Below are 22120 nucleotides of genomic sequence, written 5' to 3'. Positions count from 1 at the left end.
AGCTACACCCATACACACCCCCCCCCACTCACCGGGCTTTTACGTCGCGTCACGGGATGTTCTGGGAGTTGGAGGACCTTCCTCGCTTGCACCGTTATGCCTTGCCTGCTCTCTCCCGGGAACCCCAGCAGTCCCGGAATCCCTGCTTTCTTCTGGGGAACGGTTGCAGCCGGGGCCTCAGGGTTCTGCGCTGCCACCATCTTTCGCTTGAAGAGCTCCAGGAAGCTTCCGTCATTGGCAAAGATGTTTATCCCAGGACCACCGGCGGACCCTTCTTCTGATGCCTTGGGAGCCCCGCGCCCCTTCTCGGTGGCTTACCACGTTCCTCCTCGTCTGGGTGGACTCCTCCGTCTTGGCTCTCATCGTCGTCGGAGCTCTGCTCCCTGCCATCCCTATGCTCGGTACTACTCCCAGGCTTGGGGCTGCTCTCTCCACCAAAGCTGCTACTGTCCCCAGGGCTAGGCTCGCCACTGGGGTTCTTTTCTTTCTTTGATATCTGGCGAGATTTAGACTCCGAGTGAACTCTCGGTTTCCTCCGGGCCACAGAACCTTCTGGATTCTTCCCACCGACTCCGCTTTGCCGCCATCTTGGCACCGGACTCGTAGAAGGCCGAGAAGGGAGGGGCGGGATTCGGAAGAGAAGAGCGTGGGGGCTGCCGGCAGTTGTGGACGCGGAAGCTTTGTGGCTGCCATCTGGAAACTGGCAGTTATGCGGGAGAGTATACACGTAGGTACTAAGCAGCGTTGAACATCATAAAATTGTACCTATTTTCTTACAACGTTATGAGGAACAAAGAGCGTTCGGGTATGAGATTGGACCAAATAGATGTTTAGTAGAGGCACGCTACAGGGAGCTGCTATAAGGCAACTTGGTCACGCAACATCAGTCAAGTGACCAAGTGTGGGTAGATAAATGTGTCCAAACTAAGGAGTTCTTCACTCCGATATTTTAGCCCGGAAAATGTGTAAAAACCAGAATAGGCAAATGAGGGTGAGGGGCCGCAAGTGCGCATACCGGACAACTCGCGAGAAGCCACTTGGTAGGTAATGACCCAGCTGCACGCGGCGCTTCACGGGTGACGGGAGCACAATTAAGTGAAATGTGGCGCAAAGAAAACCCTAAAACGTGTTCTGCTAAAAACATTTATGTCATTTCAGTCAGGCCTTTCCGTTTGTTTTGCAAATTGTGTTTCACCTTCATCTGTCAAAAGGTTTTCCATAACTGAAATCAAAATCCCTCGAACTCTGATGACATGTGCCTTTTCTGATGTCCTATCTATCATACGTGTAAGTCCTATGCGCCTTGAAGTGTATGGATAGTAAGATGCATCTGAGTTGGGAGCATTTATGCAAATCTTTTTAGATCGATTTTATTTTTTTTGAAAATATGCTTGGCCGCCGGTGGCTCGTAGGAGCATCCATGCGCGGTATAGGATGTGGTGGTGCCCTGCTGCGTTGTTCATTAAGTTCACAGTGTGCCACCTGCTTTTCCCTTACAGGCTGTGCGCCGTATCAACAGCCCGCAGTTATTTTACTCAGAGACTGTGAGGAAATATCTGCAAATGCATTGTTGTTCTATTAAACGCCTCGGATCTCGAGGGGTCAGCAGCCGCCACGTTAAGAAAACAGTTCGCTGTTCATTTGGGATCAAACACTGTATTTTATTTTTTGCTACGTTGTTTTGGAGGCTTTACTGGAACTTTCCTAACCAGAACTATTAAAAGGAACTGCGCCACAGCATAAATACTTAATTTATTAAATATTATTCCAAAAGCCGATGGGGATTAAGTTTTAATGAACAATTTATGACATATTTATGATGTTAATAGTCTTGGCAGACCCTCTCCCCCCTTCCTCCCCAAAGTCTGACATACTGCAGCCATATTTGTACAGATGGGACGCCGTCTACGGAAATTCCAGTTGAGCAGTAACAAATGGTTTATGAAGACCCAGCAGCTGGCATATGCGTATTTAACATCTACCCCTTCTCACACCCTCACCCTACCTTACTTACCCCGACAACCCCTCACCCTCACACACACTCACCCTCACTCACCCTTACACCCCCTCACACACCCTCACACACCTTCACCCTCACACACCCTCACACCCCCTCACCCTCATACCCACCCTCACACCCACCCTCACCCTCTCACCATCACCCTCACTCACCTTCACACCCCCTCACCTTCACAACCCTTTGACCCTCACCCTCACACACCCTCACCAGCATAGCATAACAAAACATAGCAAAACACAGCATAGCATAACAACAAAAAACATAGGATAGCAAAACCTAGCATAACAAAACAAAGCATAGGATAGCAAAACAAAACATAGCATAACAAAACACAACAAAACATAGCATCAGATAAAACATAGCATTACAAAACAAAGTATTGCATTACAAAACATAGCATAACAAAACATAGCAAAAAAAACAACAAAGCATAGTATAACAAAACACAACAAAACATAGCATACGTAACAAAACATATCATAGCTAAGCATAGCAAAACATAACATAGCATAAAAAAACAACAAAGCCTAGCATAGCATAACAAAACACAACAAAGCATAGCATAACAAAACATAGCATAGCATAACAAAACAGAGCATAGCATAATAAAACACAACAAAACATTGCATAGCATAACAAAACATAGCATAACAAAGCATAGCACAGCAAAACACAACACAACATAGCATAACAAAACACAAAAAAACATAGCATAAGATAAAACATAGCATAACAAAGCATAGCAAAACAAAATAAATCATGACAAAAATTAGCAAACCAACAAAGCATAGTATAACAAAACAAAAACATAGCATACATAACAAAACATAGCAAAACATAACATAGCATAACAAAACACAACAAAACATAGCATAACAAAACACAATATAGCATAGCAAAACAAAGCTTAGCATAGAATAAACAAAACATAGCATAACATAGCATAACAAAACAGAGCATAACAAAACAGAGCATAACAAAACAGAGCATAACAAAACAGAGCATAGCAAAACAGAGCATAGCAAAACATAGCAAAACAGAGCATAGCAAAACAGAGCATAGCAATACAGAGCATAGCATAATAAAACACAACAAAACATTGCATAGCATAACAAAACATAGCACAGCATAACAAAGCATAGCATAGCAAAACAACAAAACATAGCACAACAAAACACAAATAAATAGCATACCATAACAAAACAAAGCATAGGATAGCAAAACTAAACATAGCATAGCATAAAAAACAAAGCATAGGATAGCAAAACAAACCATAGCATAACAAAACATAGCATAACAAAACACAACACATAGCATAACAAAACATAGCAAAACACAACATAACATAGCAAAACAAAACATATAATAGCACAGCAAAACATAGCATACCAAAAACAACAAAACATAGCATAGCAAAACAAACCATAGCATAATAGAACACAACCAAACATAGCATATCATAACAAAACATAGCATTGTATAACAAAGCATAGCATAGCATAACGAAACATAGCATAACAAAACATAGCATAACAAAGCATAGCATAACAAATCAAAGCATAGGTTAGCAGACCTAACAAATAAATTGGAGTGAAGCAGCAGAGACTTGAAATAAAGAAGGGCTCGGGCAACAACTGTCAATTCTTTGGAAATGCACTTCCCCTTTTGATCCGATAGGTCTAAAACGGAAGGTACTCAATTAATACTTTCTTGACCAGCTCCTTCTGAGACATTACATTTCTTCTTTTTAGGGACAGCAAAGTCTCCAATATCATTTTCTTAAAATTGTCATCTCTCTTTGAATCTTTATTTCTCTTAGCAGGAGGAAGAGCAGAAGATCTTCCAGAAGAAGACCGCAAGCAATTCTTTTTCTTGCGAGTATGCTTCCGCATACCTGCAAACTGCAATAATCCGCAAAATCAACATAATCTATTCCACTATCCGCACTAACATAGTCCAAATCAGAGAAACTTCTCACCTTTATAGTTGCTGGGTGTGACAGCCATGACTGAACACAGATGTGCTTTCAAATTGCCTAATGCACAAGAGTACACTGTCCCATACCGAGCGCGCATGGGCAAAACTACTCTTCGCTCTGCACTACTAAAAGCTATTAGCACGAAAAAGATTTGCCCGTTCTTCTGCTCAAACTAAAGGTTAGTGTACCAGAAGGCATAAGGAGTGACGTAAAACTGTGATGAGTTAGAGAAGGGGGGCAAGTTAAAGGGGAGGCGGAGGCAGACATTTTCCCGTTTTCCAAGACTTAAAAATTAACATATATAAACTAGCTTTAATCAAGAACCATGTCTTCGAACCTGTAATCCAACATACATTTAAATTACGCGCCATTAACAAATCGTATTATTGCCCATCCAGGCACATATATTCATCGATTCGAAAATCACTTAAGTACCACTTGGGGATCCTGTCTGCTATGTTGCTCCTTTGTTGGCAAGACGAGTTCTCCCCGGGACAGAAAACAAAAACAGAAAGTGCTGGGGGTATACTGTACTATTATAGAACCCTGATGAGGGTGGGTTGTGTTAATATTAGCATTCCTATTTTGCTTCCTGTCCTGTGATTGGGTACAATTCTCATGGCTTAATAACTGGGTCGATGGGCTTGGAGGTAAATGTAATTGCTTATTCTATGTTGGCAGAAAGAATGCTATCACTTTTCGGACTGGGCAAGAACTGAGAAGGTAATAGAATGCTAGCTGAGCAGTAAATAGCAAAGAACACACCCCAGATAAATAGAAAGGTAAAGAAAAAGAGTGAGAGTTACAAGTAACACTTGGATAGCAGACGTCACAAGGGGGAGCCAAGCTTTGTAGCACCCAAGCACCTACTTTTGATAAAGTGGGAAATAAAGGAATGGAGTAAAAAAAAAAAAAAATATTAAAATAAAAAATCGGAGTTTGGTTGAATTGGAAAAGCAAATAAATTCTTTCAGTGTTTTGACTATAGCTGCACTGGCGAGCCAACCAGCTAACAGCACTTTATAATCTAATACAACGGAATAAACACATTTAAATTATTTAGATGATCAGGATTCGCTCTCTGCACAACTTAAAAAAATTACCAGGTCAAAGGTCAATCGGGTGTGGCAGGAGATAAATGAAGTTAAAGTTAAATTACAAATAAGTTAAGAGGGACATTACATTTTTGTAACATGTCAATAGCGAGCATACAGAAAACGTTTCTGGGGATCTAGAGGGGACCAATCATAAGACATTTTAGGAAATACTATGCAAGTAGGAGTCCAGTAAATCACAACGCACCCCTCCGCAATGCCCAGGAACTAAGTTGTTCACTTAAAACTGACATTCATTACAATTCCATATTCAACATTTGGTTTTAAGATCCTGTGCCAATAACATGTAAAACATAAAGTGGTTTAAAACAGAACACTAAAACGGCAGTCTGTTTCAGGATTCTCCGCTCTGCGGGAGCCCTCCCCAGTACTTTGACCTCACCCCACCCCCCACCCCTCCCCCCAGTTCAGACATTGGGGCAGATTCAGAATGCTGGGGAATAGAAATGAAAGAACAGTTAACTCCACAACTAGCTTTTCCAGGCATGAAAAACAGGGCTAAACATTGGACTGTGCTAAGGATTCCATGTTTTGACTCAAATACTTAGGTGGAGGAGCATTAAATGAAGACGTCTTACTTGTGTCGATGCCAGTTCTAACTGCAGGTGCTGATTAGCATCTTCTAGAAACTGATTTCGGTCCCTGAGCTCTGCCTCAGCTTTGTTTCGAGTAGGCGGCCTGTGTGGTGAAATAAATTGATGCATGATTAACCAACAAAAAAGTAACAGTTTCCGGAAGAAAAACATGACCCCCTCTCCAACATGGGGGCGCTGCACATCACGAGGAGGAGAGAAATCTCTGTTGCATTCAAAATCTGATCCTCTGTAACAACAACCAAACATAAAACTGGTAAATACATGTAGGTACCTACCCACTGTGGCTTCATAGGGTGTCAACTGCCTATAAGAGTAGCTTGAGCCTCTCGCAGTTGCAAGAAAAGAATAATCGGTCTGTATGTGATCCATGAAATGTTTGTGCCATAACATCCGCGGGGTTCCCACTAGTGAGAGGTCCTGCCCTTCAGATGTGACACTGCACACTGAAACAGGGTGGCGGGGTTCCACAATACCTCCAGCTTCAAGAGCGATACTTCAAAAAGGATGTACAGAATATCACTTGCCATCCCATTACAATAAGGTCAGTGGAGTAAACTTAAAAACTTCAAGGGAAAAGATTAACTGCATTTTGTAGTAGGTTTAGTAGTACTGCAACGGTGCTACTCACATACTCCAAAATGCTATTCACAAATCTACATGCAAATCTACAGAGATCTCTGCACGTGTAGGTTTAAGTTTTAGTAGTAAATGTGGCAAAGACAGGAAATGTGACTGGATAATGGAGAATTCTTACTACTTGAGAGGAGGGCTTATAGGAGGATTAAGAATTTACACACACCCTCGAAAGAGTAAGGCCATTGCTATTCACAACTGCAACTCTACCACAGAAAGGACCCCAAATAGCAGCAAATGTTCTTCAGCTCAAATTTAGAGTAAATATAGCACCACACATGGCCAATTACTTGTACTGCAACATAATCTCATACAAATTCATGGATTTAGGAACTTAAAATAGAATCGGATAGGACATTTTAAACTAAGTTTATTTATTTAGACTTTGATAGATGTATATTCACAAAAAAAGAAGCAAAGTTACAGGGAAGTATTTACACACCCAAAACCATAGAAACTCAGCAGTTAGTTATCACAAGAAACTATAAATCACGCCCTAAGGTAACTATAACTCGCGCCACCACCATGCAGCTTTGTCATCAATAATTTTACAGCAAATGTTTTACTGATCTTATCAATGTCATCAGTGATGTAATATGGGAGGTAATTAGCAGTGCATGACGAGGGTGTGGGTTTTAGTTACCTTAGGGCATGAGTTATAGGTTTCTTGAGCTTATTACCTACAATTGCTGAATTTCTGCTTTTTGCATGTAAATTGTGGACCTAATTATAACGTCCCTGTAACCTTTATTTTTTTCAGTACATTTCTAAGTTTACAGCTGGGGTTGGCCAACTCAGTGCATGCAGTCAACCCCACACAATGCACGGCCTTGGACCGTGCATGCTGGGGGGGATGAGCCGCACGCCCTGTAGCAAGCCCTTGCCAAGCACGGCCTTCAGCAGCCAATCTGGGAGGGGGACCTGCACCGTTTCTCAGGGGAGGGTTTACGTGCCCCCCTCACTGGCCTGTATTTTGGCACTAGGGTCCCAATCTCCTGGGGCCTGGCTTTATTGTAAATGGGGAGGCAGTCACACAAGCCCCTCTCCCTGGGCCGATTTCTGGCCTGGGTACCCCCATACCCGAAGCCCGGCCACAATTAAAAAGGGGAAGGGGGCACGTGCCCTCGCCCCTTCCTGGATATATTTCAGCCCAGGGGACTCATCTACCAGGGCCTGGCCTTACTGTAAATGGATAGGGGGCACACCGCCCCTTCTACAGGCCAAAATGGACCCAGGAGACCCTATGTCCTGTGGTCCGGTCAGTATATGAAAAGGGAGGGGGGCACGCAGCCACCCCTCGCCAGGATAAAAATGGTACTTTCTGTGTACAGGAACAATCTTTTTATCCGTTTCCCTGCCTTCTTTATACCCGGTCCCAAGGAGGACCTGGCTTGGCAGTTCGGTCAGGACTGTTCCAATGAGGCACAGGGTCAAGACTGTTTTGCAAATGGCTGTGTCTAAAACGAGATGGCATAGTGAGAAAAAAACAATGGATTTAACCCAGATCTATTGACTGGGGGAGAATTTTTGATTTGCTCTGCATTCCATCCATCATCTGTGTGTCTTTTGCTTTCTCGCCCTAAGTGCACCGGGTATGACCAGATGTAGGTCCCGGGCTCACTGTGCCACTGGATTCAAGCTAGCCTGGCTGATTAGGGGTAATGCCCCGAAACCGGCCCCAGGAGGCTTATTTCCGGTCCAGGGAGGACCTGGCTTGGCAGTTCGGTCTGGACTATTCCCATGAGGCACAGGGCCAAGACTGATTTGCATATGGCTGGATCTAAACTGGGGTGGCATGATGAACAAAAGATCAATGAATTTAACTCAGATCTATTGACTAGGGAAGAATGTTTGATTTTCTCTGCAGTCCATCCATCATCTGTGTCTTTTGCTTTATAAGGGTTGGGGAAACAGATGAAAAGTCCCCTCCTGGCGGGCGGGAGCATTTAAAATGCTCCCGCCCACTGGGAGTAGACTTAGGGCCCTATTACGAGACTGACAGACTCGTGGTGGCAGATCCAGCCACTGCTGCACCGGCGGTCTGACCACCTGATTACAAACTCTGGTAGTCAGACCGCCGGGGAATCGCCATTCCCTGGCACAGGAGCGGTGGTCAGAGGCTCCAATATACTTGGCGCGACCACCCCAGTCCTGCCAAGCATATTACGAGTTTCCTCTCAGCCCGGCTTTTCATGGCGGTTCCACTGCCATGAAAATCCTGGCAGATAGGAAACAAAAGGGGCTCTAGAGGGCCCTACTGTGCCTCACACATAAGTGGATACACACAGGTGGGCTGCGAGCATGTACATAAGTTCTTGCACAGCATGGACTTTCGAGTCCGTGCAGTGAAGGAACTTTTAGTGCGGTCACACTGCAGTGCATTTAAAAGGGCCACCGCCACGTCGCCCGCCAGACTATGAAAAAGTCGTAATGTGGTGGGCGGGGACACGTACTTTGGCGGAGCGGCAGCCAAGGCCTCGGCGTTTGCTCTTGCGTGGCGGGAGCTTTAAAATTAATCCAGCCAAGCAAAAGCAAACATAGGTTTCTCTGCCTGCACCAGTGCGGGCAGGGAAACCTGTATATCCAGGGGCTGGGCTGTCAGGGACATAGCTGGAGCTGGCACCAGGGGATGAGGTCCCCAGGGCCATTAATGGCTCCAGGAGGTGAGCTGCGCAACCCCCTCCCATTTCTTGGCACATCAAGGCTGCAGAAGTTGGGGGTCACCGGGGCGGAAAACAGCGCTTGGAGGGAGGCCAGGTGGCCCCATCTCTATTCAGCCAGGCCCCGGAGGATGGGGTACCCTGGGCCAAAATTGGCCTGGGGAGAAGGGGCACACGCACCCTCATCCCCCCCCCCCCCCCCAAGTATATTTAAAAATCCACCCCCGTTGGGGTATATAAAACAATGGCGGGAACCAGCGCATGTTTTTCTATTTTACTGTGGATTTACGGATCCTCTGCAAATTCACTGAAACAATAATACAGAAAAAAAGTGTCTGGCTCCAGAGTGGGTCCTTCTGGGACCCCATTAGTAGGCCTAGGGAATCAGGGTATTTATACCCTGCCCCCTTGTCTTTTTTTAAATGTTTTTTCTTGGGACGAGCTGAGTCCCAAGATGGCTGCCAACACTTCCAATCAGATCGCACCATGAGATCTGTCGGACCCGTCTCCCTGGATATGTATAAATATTTTTTCTTTAATAACTTCAAAGCTACTGAAGAGATTTACACCAAATAACAAAAGGGCTCTTTCTAGACCAAGAGCTAGCCTTCTGCCAAATTTAGTGAAATTGCTTTCAGCGGTTCTGGCAGCAGTCATGTTCAAAATCCCTATGGGAAATTGCATGGGGAAAACGTTTTTGAGACCCCCCCCCCCCTTCTCTCTGCCCCTGCTTGACAAATCCAGAGGGCAGCTGAAGTGATTGGTGTACTAGTTTTAAAAATGTTGTGAAGATTTGTCAAACAGCACCAACGTTATTAGCAGAAAAATCACACCAAAAAACAGCTTCATCTATGGAAATGAGGTCCTAACTATAACCACCGATCGGCAGTAGGTAATAAGTACTATATATATATATATATATATATATATATATATATATATAAAATATTGTTGAATTTCATCATTAGTTTGACGTAAATTAAAGGTGTGTGTATGTAGAATATATAATTGTTTGTATAAATATATATACAGACACACACACACTTAATTAACGTCAACCGAATTATGTAATTTAGCAATATTAGTTTATTTTAAAGTTTAATAACTTTGTATTAAAAATAAATAACTTTTTTCAAAATAAATTAAATAAATGCTATACATAACTTAATGTTTAATACATATTAAACATTTTACTTAAATTTTTAAGAATCTTAAAAAGATATACAAGTTAAATATGTCATTCAGAATTAAATGAATAGTGCTAAAGCATTCTATTTTCAACACATTAGATAGATACAATTTACAATATTATTCATCTTGAATATATACGTTTAACATATTTTTTTTAAACTTTGAAACCTGGGGCGATTTCTTCAAAAGGTTACCATAAAAAAAATCTCACCAGGATTCTGGAGTATTTCATACCCTAAGGCGCTGAAAAAGTTCAACAAAAGCGTTAACAAGAGAAAAAAAAGTTTTTTCTTACATTTTATATCGGATGTACATGCAACACACCCTTTAAAAATAGGTTTCAAAGCGACTGCATATCTCACCCTCTATTTGCTGCTGTTGTCCTTTTATTAGCAGGAACTGTATACTTGCTGAAGTAAAATAAGAAAAAAGAAATGTTAAAGACAATAAGATAAAAAAATTCCAAGGGATTGTTAGAGCATACAAAAAAGTACTGTATAATGTTAAGAAGACACTGCTGAAGAGCAGGACTGTAGATTAATAGACATCTGCAAGACCCGTCATTTTATTAGTCGTGAAATACAAACTCTCTTAAAGACCACTGTCGTTCAGACTCCAATTGAGTGCATATAAGAATTCAAGATGAGTCCATTGCTTTGATGCCGAACCTGTGCCATAGAGCAGTGAGAGAGGGGGCCGGGGGAGGTGAGGGGGGGGGGGGGGGGGGAAGGTGTTGCATCCCTGGGCTTTGAAACCAACGCGTCGCAGTAAAATGACTTGCGGCACCGCACTGCGTTACTTTCTTGTAAATCTGTCCGATTGGATTGTTTATGTAATTATGATACTTAACCTTCCTAAGATGTACTTTGCAATAAAATGCAGCGGAGGGGCACCCATTAACATCCTTTCAAAAGACAAATACATGGACAAATGATTAAAGAAAGTGATTTTAATTAATGCTGCACAGTTGGTTCACATGAGAAAAGTTAAAGAGGTCAGGTGACTTCCGCTTTTTTCTCACTGACCAGCAAAAGGTGGGGGCCAGTGACAGACAGTGCTGTCTCTATATGGTGTTCTGTGTCTCCTGTTCACACTGCCATGGTGAGAAATGGCTCTAAGCTCAGGGCAGGTGTCCACTGTGCTTTGGCAGCATTTGTGGGCTCAAAGAGAAAGATGCTGCTCAAATGTTTTACAAATGCCAAGTGTCCAATGTACCCAGCAAACGTGAATTACAAAACGGCCTCAAATACCACAGCACCCAGCAGTAACTTTACCCACAAAAGGAGCGTGCCCCCTTCTGAGTTTTTCAGACGAACTTGTGGACCCGCTCCGTCCACAGACACGCCATCGAACTCTGGAACCTCCTAGACGCCACAGCCCCTGACGTTGCCTTCATCACAGAGACCTGGATGAACGCCTCTTCATCGCCCGACATCGCCATCGCCATCCCAGAGGGCTACAAGATTACCCGGAGGGACCGCACAGCCAACCAGATGGGAGGAGGCATCGCCATCATCCACAGGAACACCATCCGAATCATGACCAGCACCGACAACACCCTCTCCACCGCCGAACACCTGCATTTCCAGATCCACACCGACCCAAGGACCACCCTCAGAGGCACCCTGATCTACCGACCCCCGGGACCACGCACTCAATTCAGCGAGGACATCGCCGACTTCGTCAGCCCGCATGCCCTCCCCTCCGCCGACTACATCCTCCTGGGGGACCTCAACTTCCACCTGGAGAACAACAACGACCGCAACACCAGCACCCTGCTCGACAACCTTGGACTCAAGCAACTGGTGAACACCCCCACCCACCTCGCCGGACACACACTCGACGCAGTCTTCTCATCCAGCAAAGACATCACCTTCAGCCACGCCACAGAACTCCACTGGACGGACCACAGCTGCGTACACTTCACCTTCAAAAGAACGACGATCCACTACCACCAGCAACAGGTTGCCCGCAGAAGCTGGAACAAGATCACAACCGACCAGCTCGCCGCTTCCCTGAGCCAGCACCCACCTGCCAGCTCAGCGAACCCCAGCCAAGCCGCCGACAACCTCTCGAAGTGGATCAGCAACTGCGCGGACGAACTCGCCCCCCTGAGGACCCCGCCCAACAGACCCGGCAGCAAGAAAGCCCCATGGTTCACCGACGAACTCAAGAGCTCCAAGAAGAACTGCCGAGCCCTCGAGAAAGTCTGGAGAAAGGAACCTACACCAGACAACATGTCCCCCCTCAAACACGCCACCCGGAAGCACCACCAACTCATCCGCGCCGCCAAGAAAACTGCATTCAAGGACCGACTGGACAACAACGCACACAACTGCAAGGAACTCTTCAACATCGTGAAAGAGCTCTCCAACCCCAACGCCGGAAACAACGACATCACCCCTTCGCAAGACCTCTGCAACTCCCTCGCCTCCTACTTCCACAACAAGATCGCGGACATACACAACAGCTTCAGCACACAACCGACGCACGCCAGGACCACAGCAACACCACCCACCACCACCCTCCGAGCCTGGACTCCGATCAGCACCGAAGACACCGTCCGCATGATGAACTCCGTCCACTCCGGATCTCCGACCGACCCCTGCCCTCACCACGTCTTCAACAAGGCCGACGATGTCATCGCACCCCACCTGCGGGCCATTATCAACACCTCCTTCGACACCGCCACCTTCCCCGAGAGCTGGAAGCACGCCGAACTCAGCGCTCTTCTCAAGAAACCTACAGCAGACCCCACCGAACTCAAGAACTACCGCCCTATCTCGCTACTCCCGTTTCCAGCCAAAGTCATCGAGAAGACCGTCAACAAGCAGCTGGCCGCCTTCCTCGAGACGAACGGATCCCTCGACCCCTCGCAGTCTGGCTTCCGAGCCAACCACAGCACCGAGACCGCCCTCATCGCCGCCACAGACGACATCCGGGCCCTGATGGACAACGGAGAAACAGCGGCCCTCATCCTCCTAGACCTCTCCGCGGCCTTCGACACTGTCTGCCACCGCACCCTAGTGCAACGCCTCAGCAACGTCGGAATCCAGGAGAAGGCACTGGAATGGATCGTCTCCTTCCTCGACGGAAGAACACAGAGAGTCCGCCGTACAAGTCAGAAGCCACCAAAGTCATCTGCGGCGTCCCTCAAGGATCCTCGCTGAGCCCTACCCTCTTCAACGTCTACATGAGCCCCCTCGCGGCCATCGCACGCCAACACAACCTCAACATAATCTCCTACGCCGACGACACCCAGCTGATCCTCTCCCTGACCAACGACCCCGCCGCCGCCAGAGCCAACCTGCACGAAGGGATGAAGGAGGTAGCCGAATGGATGACGACCAGCCGCCTGAAACTGAACTCAGACAAGACGGAGGTCCTCATCCTGGGCTCCACGCCCACCGCCTGGGACGACTCCTGGTGGCCCCCCGCCCTGGGCACCGCACCCAAACCGACGAACTACGCACGCAACCTGGGCTTCATCCTGGACTCCTCCCTCTCCATGACCAGACAAGTCAACGCCGTCTCCTCGGCATGTTTCAACATCCTGCGCATGCTACGGAAGATCTTCTGGTGGATCCCCAGAGAAACCAGGAAGACCGTCACCCAGGCCCTCGTCACCAGCCGACTGGACTACGGCAACGCCCTCTACGCCGGAACCACCGCCAAGCTCCAGAAGAGACTTCAGCGGATCCAGAACGCCTCAGCCAGACTCATCCTCGACATCCCACGAAACAGCCACATCACCGGACACCTGAGAGACCTGCACTGGCTCCCCGTCAACAAAAGAATCACCTTCCGTCTCCTCACCCACGCACACAAAGCCCTACACGACCAAGGCCCGAGCTACCTCAACAACCGAATCAACTTCTACGCTCCCAAACGCCACCTCCGTTCAGCCAGCCACGCCCTCGCCGCCGTCCCACGCATCCGCAGAGCAACAACTGGAGGAAGGTCCTTCTCCTACCTGGCCGCCAAGACCTGGAACTCCCTCCCGACCGACCTGCGCCTGACCCAAGACCACCTCTCCTTCAGGAAGAAACTCAAGACCTGGCTGTTCGAGCAGTAACGGCACCCCCCTCCTCCCCCCCCTAAGCGCCTTGAGACCCTACGGGTAAGTAGTGCGCTCTATAAATGTCTTGATTGATTGATATGTTGTTCAGAGAATTACTGGTAGGTAATGGTCCAAATCTGATTAGGCACAAAAGGTTACCGAGGGATGATGCATCCAGCTGAGGCAGTTTCAGTTTTGGCCCAAAGCACAGTTCCTTGAAAATACAAGAAATGGACTGGGGCTAACATGCACCTTTGTTTCACTCCTCAGTGTGTTGTATACGACTTCAACAGAGTCTGGCACAGAGGCCAGATCGCTGGTTTGAACTTCTTCTTTTGACAGAAGCACAAAAAGACCTGATCAATGGTTGAAGGCCCTTTAAATAAAGGGCAAACTTGGTAATGGTCTTCCATAGTGAGGAAGACGAGAAGCAAGATACAGAAAGGTAATAGCATAACCTTGGCTTAAGAATCTCAATTATATGTTAACAGCACAACATGTAGTAGGTTCACCAAAGCGGTCTGTGTTTTTGGCTTTTATGACTTGAACAATGTTGGACTTGATAAGACATTGTTACTGCAGCCATATTCCTAGAGGGTGAAGGTACATCTTTTTCCAAAGGATTAACCTGGTTGCAACCAAACAGATTTTTGAAACAGCGAGTAATTCTCCGTAAATTGTCCTCCATGTTGTTGGACTTGGCCCTGCTTGCAGGGTCATCCCGGAACTTTTTGCCTTTCGCCTAGCCTTTGTGTTGCTATGGTAGTGGTGGTTTACAGACTCTGAGCACTTTGGCACTGGAGTTTGGTGTAAATCTGCCTGTGCTCTCTGCACTCCATAGGCTTACATTGGGAACTCCCCACAACCCCACTATGGATAACTCCTAAATGAAAGAAAATAAATATGTTATGTTTGGTGTGGTTGAACTGAAAGTAATAAATGCTGCACAATGGTGTACGCAGGTTTATTTTCACTGTTTTAGAAATGTCACTTTTAACAGTCACCATTTCTGTGTGCTTTGTGCCTGCCTGCCTCCCTGAGGTGGGTTGCATGTCTAGTTCTCGCAGTGACCGGGGCTGCGAATGTTAACTCTGCCCCCTGGGGTGTGTCTGTCTCCTAGACCCCCAGTTTCTGAAGGGAGGAGGTTAGTCTGGCAGACAGAGTGCTCTACACCTCCCCAAAACCAGTTGGGACCGGTTTCCCCAGAGAGCCTTCCAGAAGCTTCTGGCCTTTTCCATTTGGAGGGATGAGGGGTGTATATATAGAGAAGCTGAGACTCCTTGGGGAGTGCTGTGGGTCCTGACGCAGAGGGGACACTGCCAGGAGGAACTGCCACTGGACCCTGTGTGCTGGACCCTGTGCCCAACTGTGCCCCTCCGCTTTTCTACAAGACCAGGAGAGACTCTGCTGGAGAGGAGACTGCTGCGCTGGAGGATTGCCATCTTAAATGGAGGATGGCTGCTCCCAGGAACTGCTGCTTAGTCTTTGGTGAGCTGCCCTACTGCCCGCTGATCTCGCCCTGCATGGACTGTGCTCTCATGGCTCTTTAGCGCCTCGCGAGCGTTGCATCTAGCACCTGCCCAGGAGAAGAGGAGCTGATGCCTGCAGCGCTGTGCTGCCAAAGCACTACAACTGCGCCCCAGGGAGTAGAGAAAGGAGCTGGTGTCCTGCAGCGTGCTGCTGAGGAAACGACCGCCAAGAGGGAATCCCCGGCGTGTGGGATTCCCCCCTGCATATTCAAACAGCGGGAGCCCACCCCGCATTGCAGACGCACTTTAAAAGTGCGAAAGAATCATCCAGAATCACCGCTGCGACCCGAGCCCAGAACGAAAGGAGCACTGCTGCTCGCAGCGACCCAGAATCCGAGGTCGAAGGCGGGATCTGGAGGAGGAAAAGGGTGTACTGCTGGAGGACCCAGGCGCCGGGCAGGGCTCCCGTGTGCTGGGGAGAGCCTCACGAGCTAAAGTGGCACCGGAAGTAAGGAAGTAGAGGGGACGTCACCGACGGAGATTGCACTCCGTGTCCCGCTACCGCCGTGTCTTCGCCGAGGGAGCCGAGAATCGGGCCGTCTCCCGCCCAGGAGGAAAAGCGGGGTCCCGGAGGAGTAAACCGAGGCCCCGGACTGCCGGTGAGTGGAACTGGGTTCTAAGACTTTCAGGAGGGGCCGGCCGAGGTACCGTGTCGATACCTGAGGCCCCCGAGGCCCCGTGAGTGCCTGCCCAAGTGTCTGCCATCATAGCTTCCTGGAGCGGCCTGCACAGAACCCCGGGGAGTGAGGACTCAAGTTGAGAAGGGGGGGTGCCCCGGGTTTGCTGATCTTCACAGCGCCCCCGCAGTTGCGGGCCGCTGCATCGAAGGCGCACGTCTTGATCTTCGAGCCCCAGAGGGGACTCCAACTTAGCCAGGGCTGCTTTGCTGATCACAGCTGCACCGTGGCAGCTAAAACGTAGTGGGACCTCCGCCTTCAGGAGTCCCGGAGGGAGGCTCCAATCTGCGCTTGCCAGGGCTTGTTTTTGGCCACAGCTCCGCCGCCCCAGCGCGGGCAGCTGCAACGGGAGGCATTCCTGAGTTCTAGAGTCCCAGAAGAGGGGCTCCAACAGACCAGTGCTGACTTGACAGTGGGCAGTTGCAACGTTGGGCAGCTGCCTCGAGGGGCATGTCCGTTTTGCATAATAAGGTGGGCCCTATAATGGAAGGGTACTAATCTGTGGGCTCTACTGATTACGTTTTATGACCCACTGCTAATAGGTTATGCCTCTATGCTCACATGTTGTGCCTCATGCTCCTGTGAATAGACCTAAGGCTAAGAAGCCTATGCCTAATGTTGCATTTATGCTGGTGGTCATGCCTAATGTAATTCAATGCCTCATGCAGTTATGGAGCGCACATGGGGTTACTGTGATTTTTCATTATGGGCATTTTTGTTTTGAGGGCATGCTAATGATGGTGCCTAATGCTTTCCCCAATGCTCCCAGTGCTGGTTTCCTGCATATTGTGCCTGATCTCATTTGTCTTAGGCCTAATAAGAATGGCTAACGTGTTTCCATGCCTGACCTACTAGGGCTATGCCTACTGTCATATGATTATGCCTAATGCGATTTATGCTCATGAGAATGCCTCACGTCAGCTTATGATGTTCCAGGTGTCATTATGTTCACCCTGCTGATTTTGTGTGGAGGGCGTTTCTGCTAATGGTGATACCTAATGCTTCTCCCCTAAGATTACAATGATGGTTTCCTGCATAATTTAGTTCTACCTGATCTAAGGTGGCCTATGCCTAATCTAATGGGGTTTACGCCTAATGGGACGCATCACGTTTCTAGGCCTAATGTTTTTGCGGATGGTGCCTCGATGCTCACCTGTTTATGTATAGTGTGGTCCATGCTAATGAGGCATTTCTAATGTTATGCCCAAGGTGTTGCTCATGCTTTTATGCTAATGATGATACCTCTATGTCCACAAGTTCATGCCTAACGCCAAGTTATGATGCTTTATGTTCCTGCCTTATGCTAATGTGATGTCACTGAGTTCCTGTTCGTGCCAGTAGGTACTGGCCGTAACACATTTATTGCTGGTCTTAAATTTATCCCCTGTGCTCTGTGATGGTTCTGGCAGCGACCCGATTGGCGCTGCCCTGTAGATAATCCCCTGTAAAGGTTGACCTGGCGCCAGTTGGCGCAGTGTATAGATTTCTGTGATTATCCTGTGTTTTACACAATACAAAATTTATTTTTACATAACCTTGTGTATAGTCTCTTTGTAGTGTGCCAGGTGTGGTGTTGTGTGTGGGTGCTGCGCAGATGATTTACACATTGCTATGGAGTTTAGCCTACGCGCTCCACGCCAAGCTACCCCATTTCTAACACATGTTAAACATATTTTCCCAATCCTTTTGTTCTCCTAAGCAAAAACTGCTGAGTTCTTGTCTTTATTCTTCCTAAGCACCTCAAACTTGATGTTCACAGAATGGTCTTTAATACCTTGATTATATGGGTCTATTTTTTTCTTAGGTCCTCATCATATATCAGTGAAGTAGTGTGGCTCACTGGTTAGAGGCGGCAGACCCGAGAGCAGAGGATGGCCCGGGACCAGGGTTCGATTCCCGGCGCGGCAAGTTTCTGGACCAGGGTCAGCGGACTTGATAATTCTCTCGCCTCGGTGCCCACTCTGATCAGCGATCACACTCGGCAACTCTGGGCATTAGCTTGCCTCATCTTCACTAACGGCCCCACCAGACCGCCGGGGATGCCTGGTCTCACCCTGGAGATACCCATTAAGGGACCATCTCTCAGGGAAGCCAGGAAGGGTTTTGCAGCGGTCGAAGCGCCTTGGGACCCTCCGGGTAAGTAGTGCGCTATATAAATGCCTATACATTTACATTTACAGTTACATGCACTATATCTGGTATTTCGCTTAAGCACATTTAATATCAAACCATTACATTTGTTTGAAGTTTGCCTTAATTCACAATTTCACTGAAGGCTGGAGAGTGGATTGCCTAGATACACTCAAGAACAAAATATCCTGGTACATATTTTGCAGATTGTTGTTGGTATGATTCACTCTTTCAACTGTGTGTTAATTTGAGTCAGAATAATTTTTTGCTGCAAGTTCATCTGCTCCATCCAGGCTTGCACACCAAGCACCAACGGCTTTGTTCATATCCTCAATCCATTTGAATGGTTAAGTAAGGTTCCAGCGTCCTAGCTTCCATTTAAATATGACAGTGTTGTGCGCACTCTGTTTGTGCCACTCCACAGATCACTCAGTGAAGGCATGCCAATGTTCCCATAAGCTAAATGATTAATGGTTTATTAACCGTTACTTATCTGAAGGAAAGGTGGAAGAGATGTTCTCCATGCCCCCTAGCACATCTAGGGCCAGATTCATGCCGCTTGCGTGGCAAGTTGCAACACCCTCTGTGAAGGAATGTTGCAATAGTAGGGCGTCTTATGCGCATGCACAGTTTAAATAGTCTTAACCGTCACCACCCAATTGCCCATTAAACATTTCTCTGTAGACAGTTTCATGTTTGACATCCATACAAATTATTTGGGATTATTATTAAGCATTAAATATACTACAGGTAGTAAATATTCCTTTGTGCCTGGTATAGCATACTTACCTCTGGTTTTTCTTTTTTAACATCAAGAATAATTAGATTACATGATTTTTTACATAGGGCTTACGTTTTCAGTATTTTAATTCTCAGGTCTTTACTTTGCATATAGTGTAATTTTTAGAGAGACAGAAAAAGAGAGACCGAGTCTAGTTGTGTGTATTACCCGAAAAAAGACTAAGGATGAAGTGATATTTTAGTTTGATGAAAATTTCAATTAAAATGTAACATTTTAAACTAAAAAAACTGTGAAATTTATCAGTTCTAGTTAACTGAAGTAACCATAGGCTGTGCACCTGACAAGCAGTGTTACTATCAGCTATGTAATTTCAGATGTCATCAGTTATGTTAGCAATGATGTCATATAACATGCCATGAGTGAGGCAATGTGTGCGGTCTTAAGCAACAAGCAAATTTGAGGCAGGGTGCCGAGAGAATGAGACGATCTGCGTGAGCATCGACTGACCTACTTACATTTCAAAAACATTGGGACGTGGCTTGAGCATAGCTCTCATAAATCAGAAAGTTAGGGACTAACCCTTACAGAAACTTGTAATTTTAGCTCTTGCAAAATTTTAAAAGCATGTCCTAATGCAGGCTACTGATAAAAATGAAACTACAAGTCCCAGAATGCAAAGTGCTGGTGGATAAAAAAATAAACTGCCAGGGTTGTGCATAGGTCCCACTAATGGCAGGGGTTGCATCGTAACCTTCACTATGTTGTATAGACAAAACTGACCGTTATTTAATCTGATGACATATTGCAGCATCTTGCGGGTACTTGTCTTGTTGTTTGACGTAACATAACTTTAATTATTCTTTTACATGTACTGAGTGAGATCATAGCATAAACGAAAGACAACAACCAGTAAGATGAATGCATTATTCTAATACCACCGACCTTTCTTTTCATGTATTCTTGTGGATTATAAGGTTTTAGCTACAGGAAACATTTATCTCAAATCTCTGTACTTTTGTTTTATTTATCTTGTGGTGGTAGTGGTCATTGTCTTCATTCTATTCTTGGGTGCCTGAGGATGTGTATTTAAGACAGCAGTTAATTCTATGGACTCGTCGCCTTCACCTTGATTGCAAGGGACATATTGATTGTCCTTTAAGAACACAAATTAGGTAAGAGCAACAGACTAACTCCCTCGCTAGTGCCTGGCCTACCATAAAGCGAAGGAAAAACACTTCAATTTTTAAAAAATATATATTTTCAAATATGAACGCGACTTGACAATGCCAAAGGACCAGGTCAGGAGGGCTTGCTCTACCTGACCTTTCAACTACTACCATTCCTAATTTGGAAGGTAAAAGGAAACGTATACCTGCGATCTGTTGCTTTACTTGAGGCAACCTCTGCAATCTTCTGAGTTGAAACAACATTGAGATCTTTGCTTACAAGAGGCTGAGCTATTTTCTGTTGGAATGCTTTCTTGGGGCCCAGTATTTGCGTGTCTGGAAGAAAAAACAGAAACTGTGTGGACACAAGTATTAACGCAACATGACATTAACAAACTAATAAAACATTTAGGTTCATGAAAATGAGAACAAACAAAGTTTGGCTGATGGGGAAGGCGTCCTATTACCCCACTGTGTATTACTCGCATAATCTCTGAGAAAGCTAAACCTGCTTGTAGCACAACCTAAAAAGTAGTTATGTCTCAGCCTGGACATTGAGCTAGCGATAGACAACGCGCAGATCACTTGAGGCACTGTAAAATCTTCAAATACTATACTGTTCATACGGTTAGAGATCAAGCCGTACATTCATGACCCAAACATTGCATGAATTATATCCCTAGCAACAACTGCCAGTTGACACACACAGTGAATACATTTACATGCTTTGTAACAAGTAATAGACTAGGCACCATACAGTACATGCTAAATGGGGCTCAGTAATGCATCAGTAGTCTTATATACTGAAAACATGAACTGCTGCCTACAGTGCATGCATCAAAAGACCCAGCCTAGACCATCAATGACCTCACACACTGGAGTATCAATGGGCTGAGTAGCAAAGGTCAGTGCCCCCAATATAGTGTCACATAAGTCATTAAAAAAAAAGAATATTAACATTAACAATATGAAGAGCATGAAGGGGTAACTTGAAGCAAGCGGTACTGCAGCATTTAAGAGCTGCTATGCACTGGTTACCAAATAAATAAACTGTATGGGGAAATGGGTGAGTCAAAAAAGTACAAAGTAGGTGGGGGAGAAACAATAACAAGAAGAGTCAACTGGGACAGAAAAAAAGGCACCCAACCATGGACCCAAAGTCCACTATAAGTACATGTTATGTCAGGTGTCTCCAACCAGTCCATCACAAGCTACAAGTACCTACCAGACATCTTCAGTGTAGCTCACAACTGTGAGTTAATTTTTAAATAAGCACACAGTCATATTTTCCTTTTGAAGTTAAGGGAAGGCTGTGCTTATTTTGCATTATTATCATCAGACTAGCGATAGCAGGGCCTGAAAATCATCAGTGCTTCGTCAGATTTATGGTCTGGGTTGGGACACAGAGGCACTAAAGTATTTAATTCTTAAATAAAAGTCAATGGCAACTAAGTGCTGGGGCTGTGAACAAAATGATGTTTCTGGATGCTTTTAAATGGGAGAAAACTAAAAGTAAAAGTTACCATAACGATTAAGTTAACTCTTCACTTTAATTTTCTACCATTTCAAAGTATCGCATTTACCAACAGCAGGCTTCTTGCTCCGAGTAGACACTGTGCCATA

General features: G+C 46.1%; 1 protein-coding gene across 1 annotated transcript in view; it reads right to left on the bottom strand.

Annotated features, from left to right (window-relative positions):
• KNSTRN (kinetochore localized astrin (SPAG5) binding protein) overlaps positions 1-22120 on the bottom strand; it is a 110368-nt gene that overhangs the window by 79422 nt on the left and 8826 nt on the right. Inside the window, exons 3-5 of the mRNA XM_086937399.1 lie at positions 20704-20833; positions 10556-10603; positions 5692-5791 (exon numbers count right to left, since the gene is read on the bottom strand). Coding sequence (XP_086793525.1) covers positions 5692-5791; positions 10556-10603; positions 20704-20833 — 278 coding nt within the window. The remainder of the gene's footprint in view (positions 1-5691; positions 5792-10555; positions 10604-20703; positions 20834-22120) is intronic.

This window comes from Lissotriton vulgaris, chromosome 9 (assembly GCF_964263255.1).
Source record: "Lissotriton vulgaris chromosome 9, aLisVul1.2, whole genome shotgun sequence".
NCBI lineage: Eukaryota > Metazoa > Chordata > Amphibia > Caudata > Salamandridae > Lissotriton > Lissotriton vulgaris.
The sequence above is the reverse complement of the archived record's forward strand: the minus strand, read 5'-3'. Positions and strand labels throughout refer to the sequence as shown.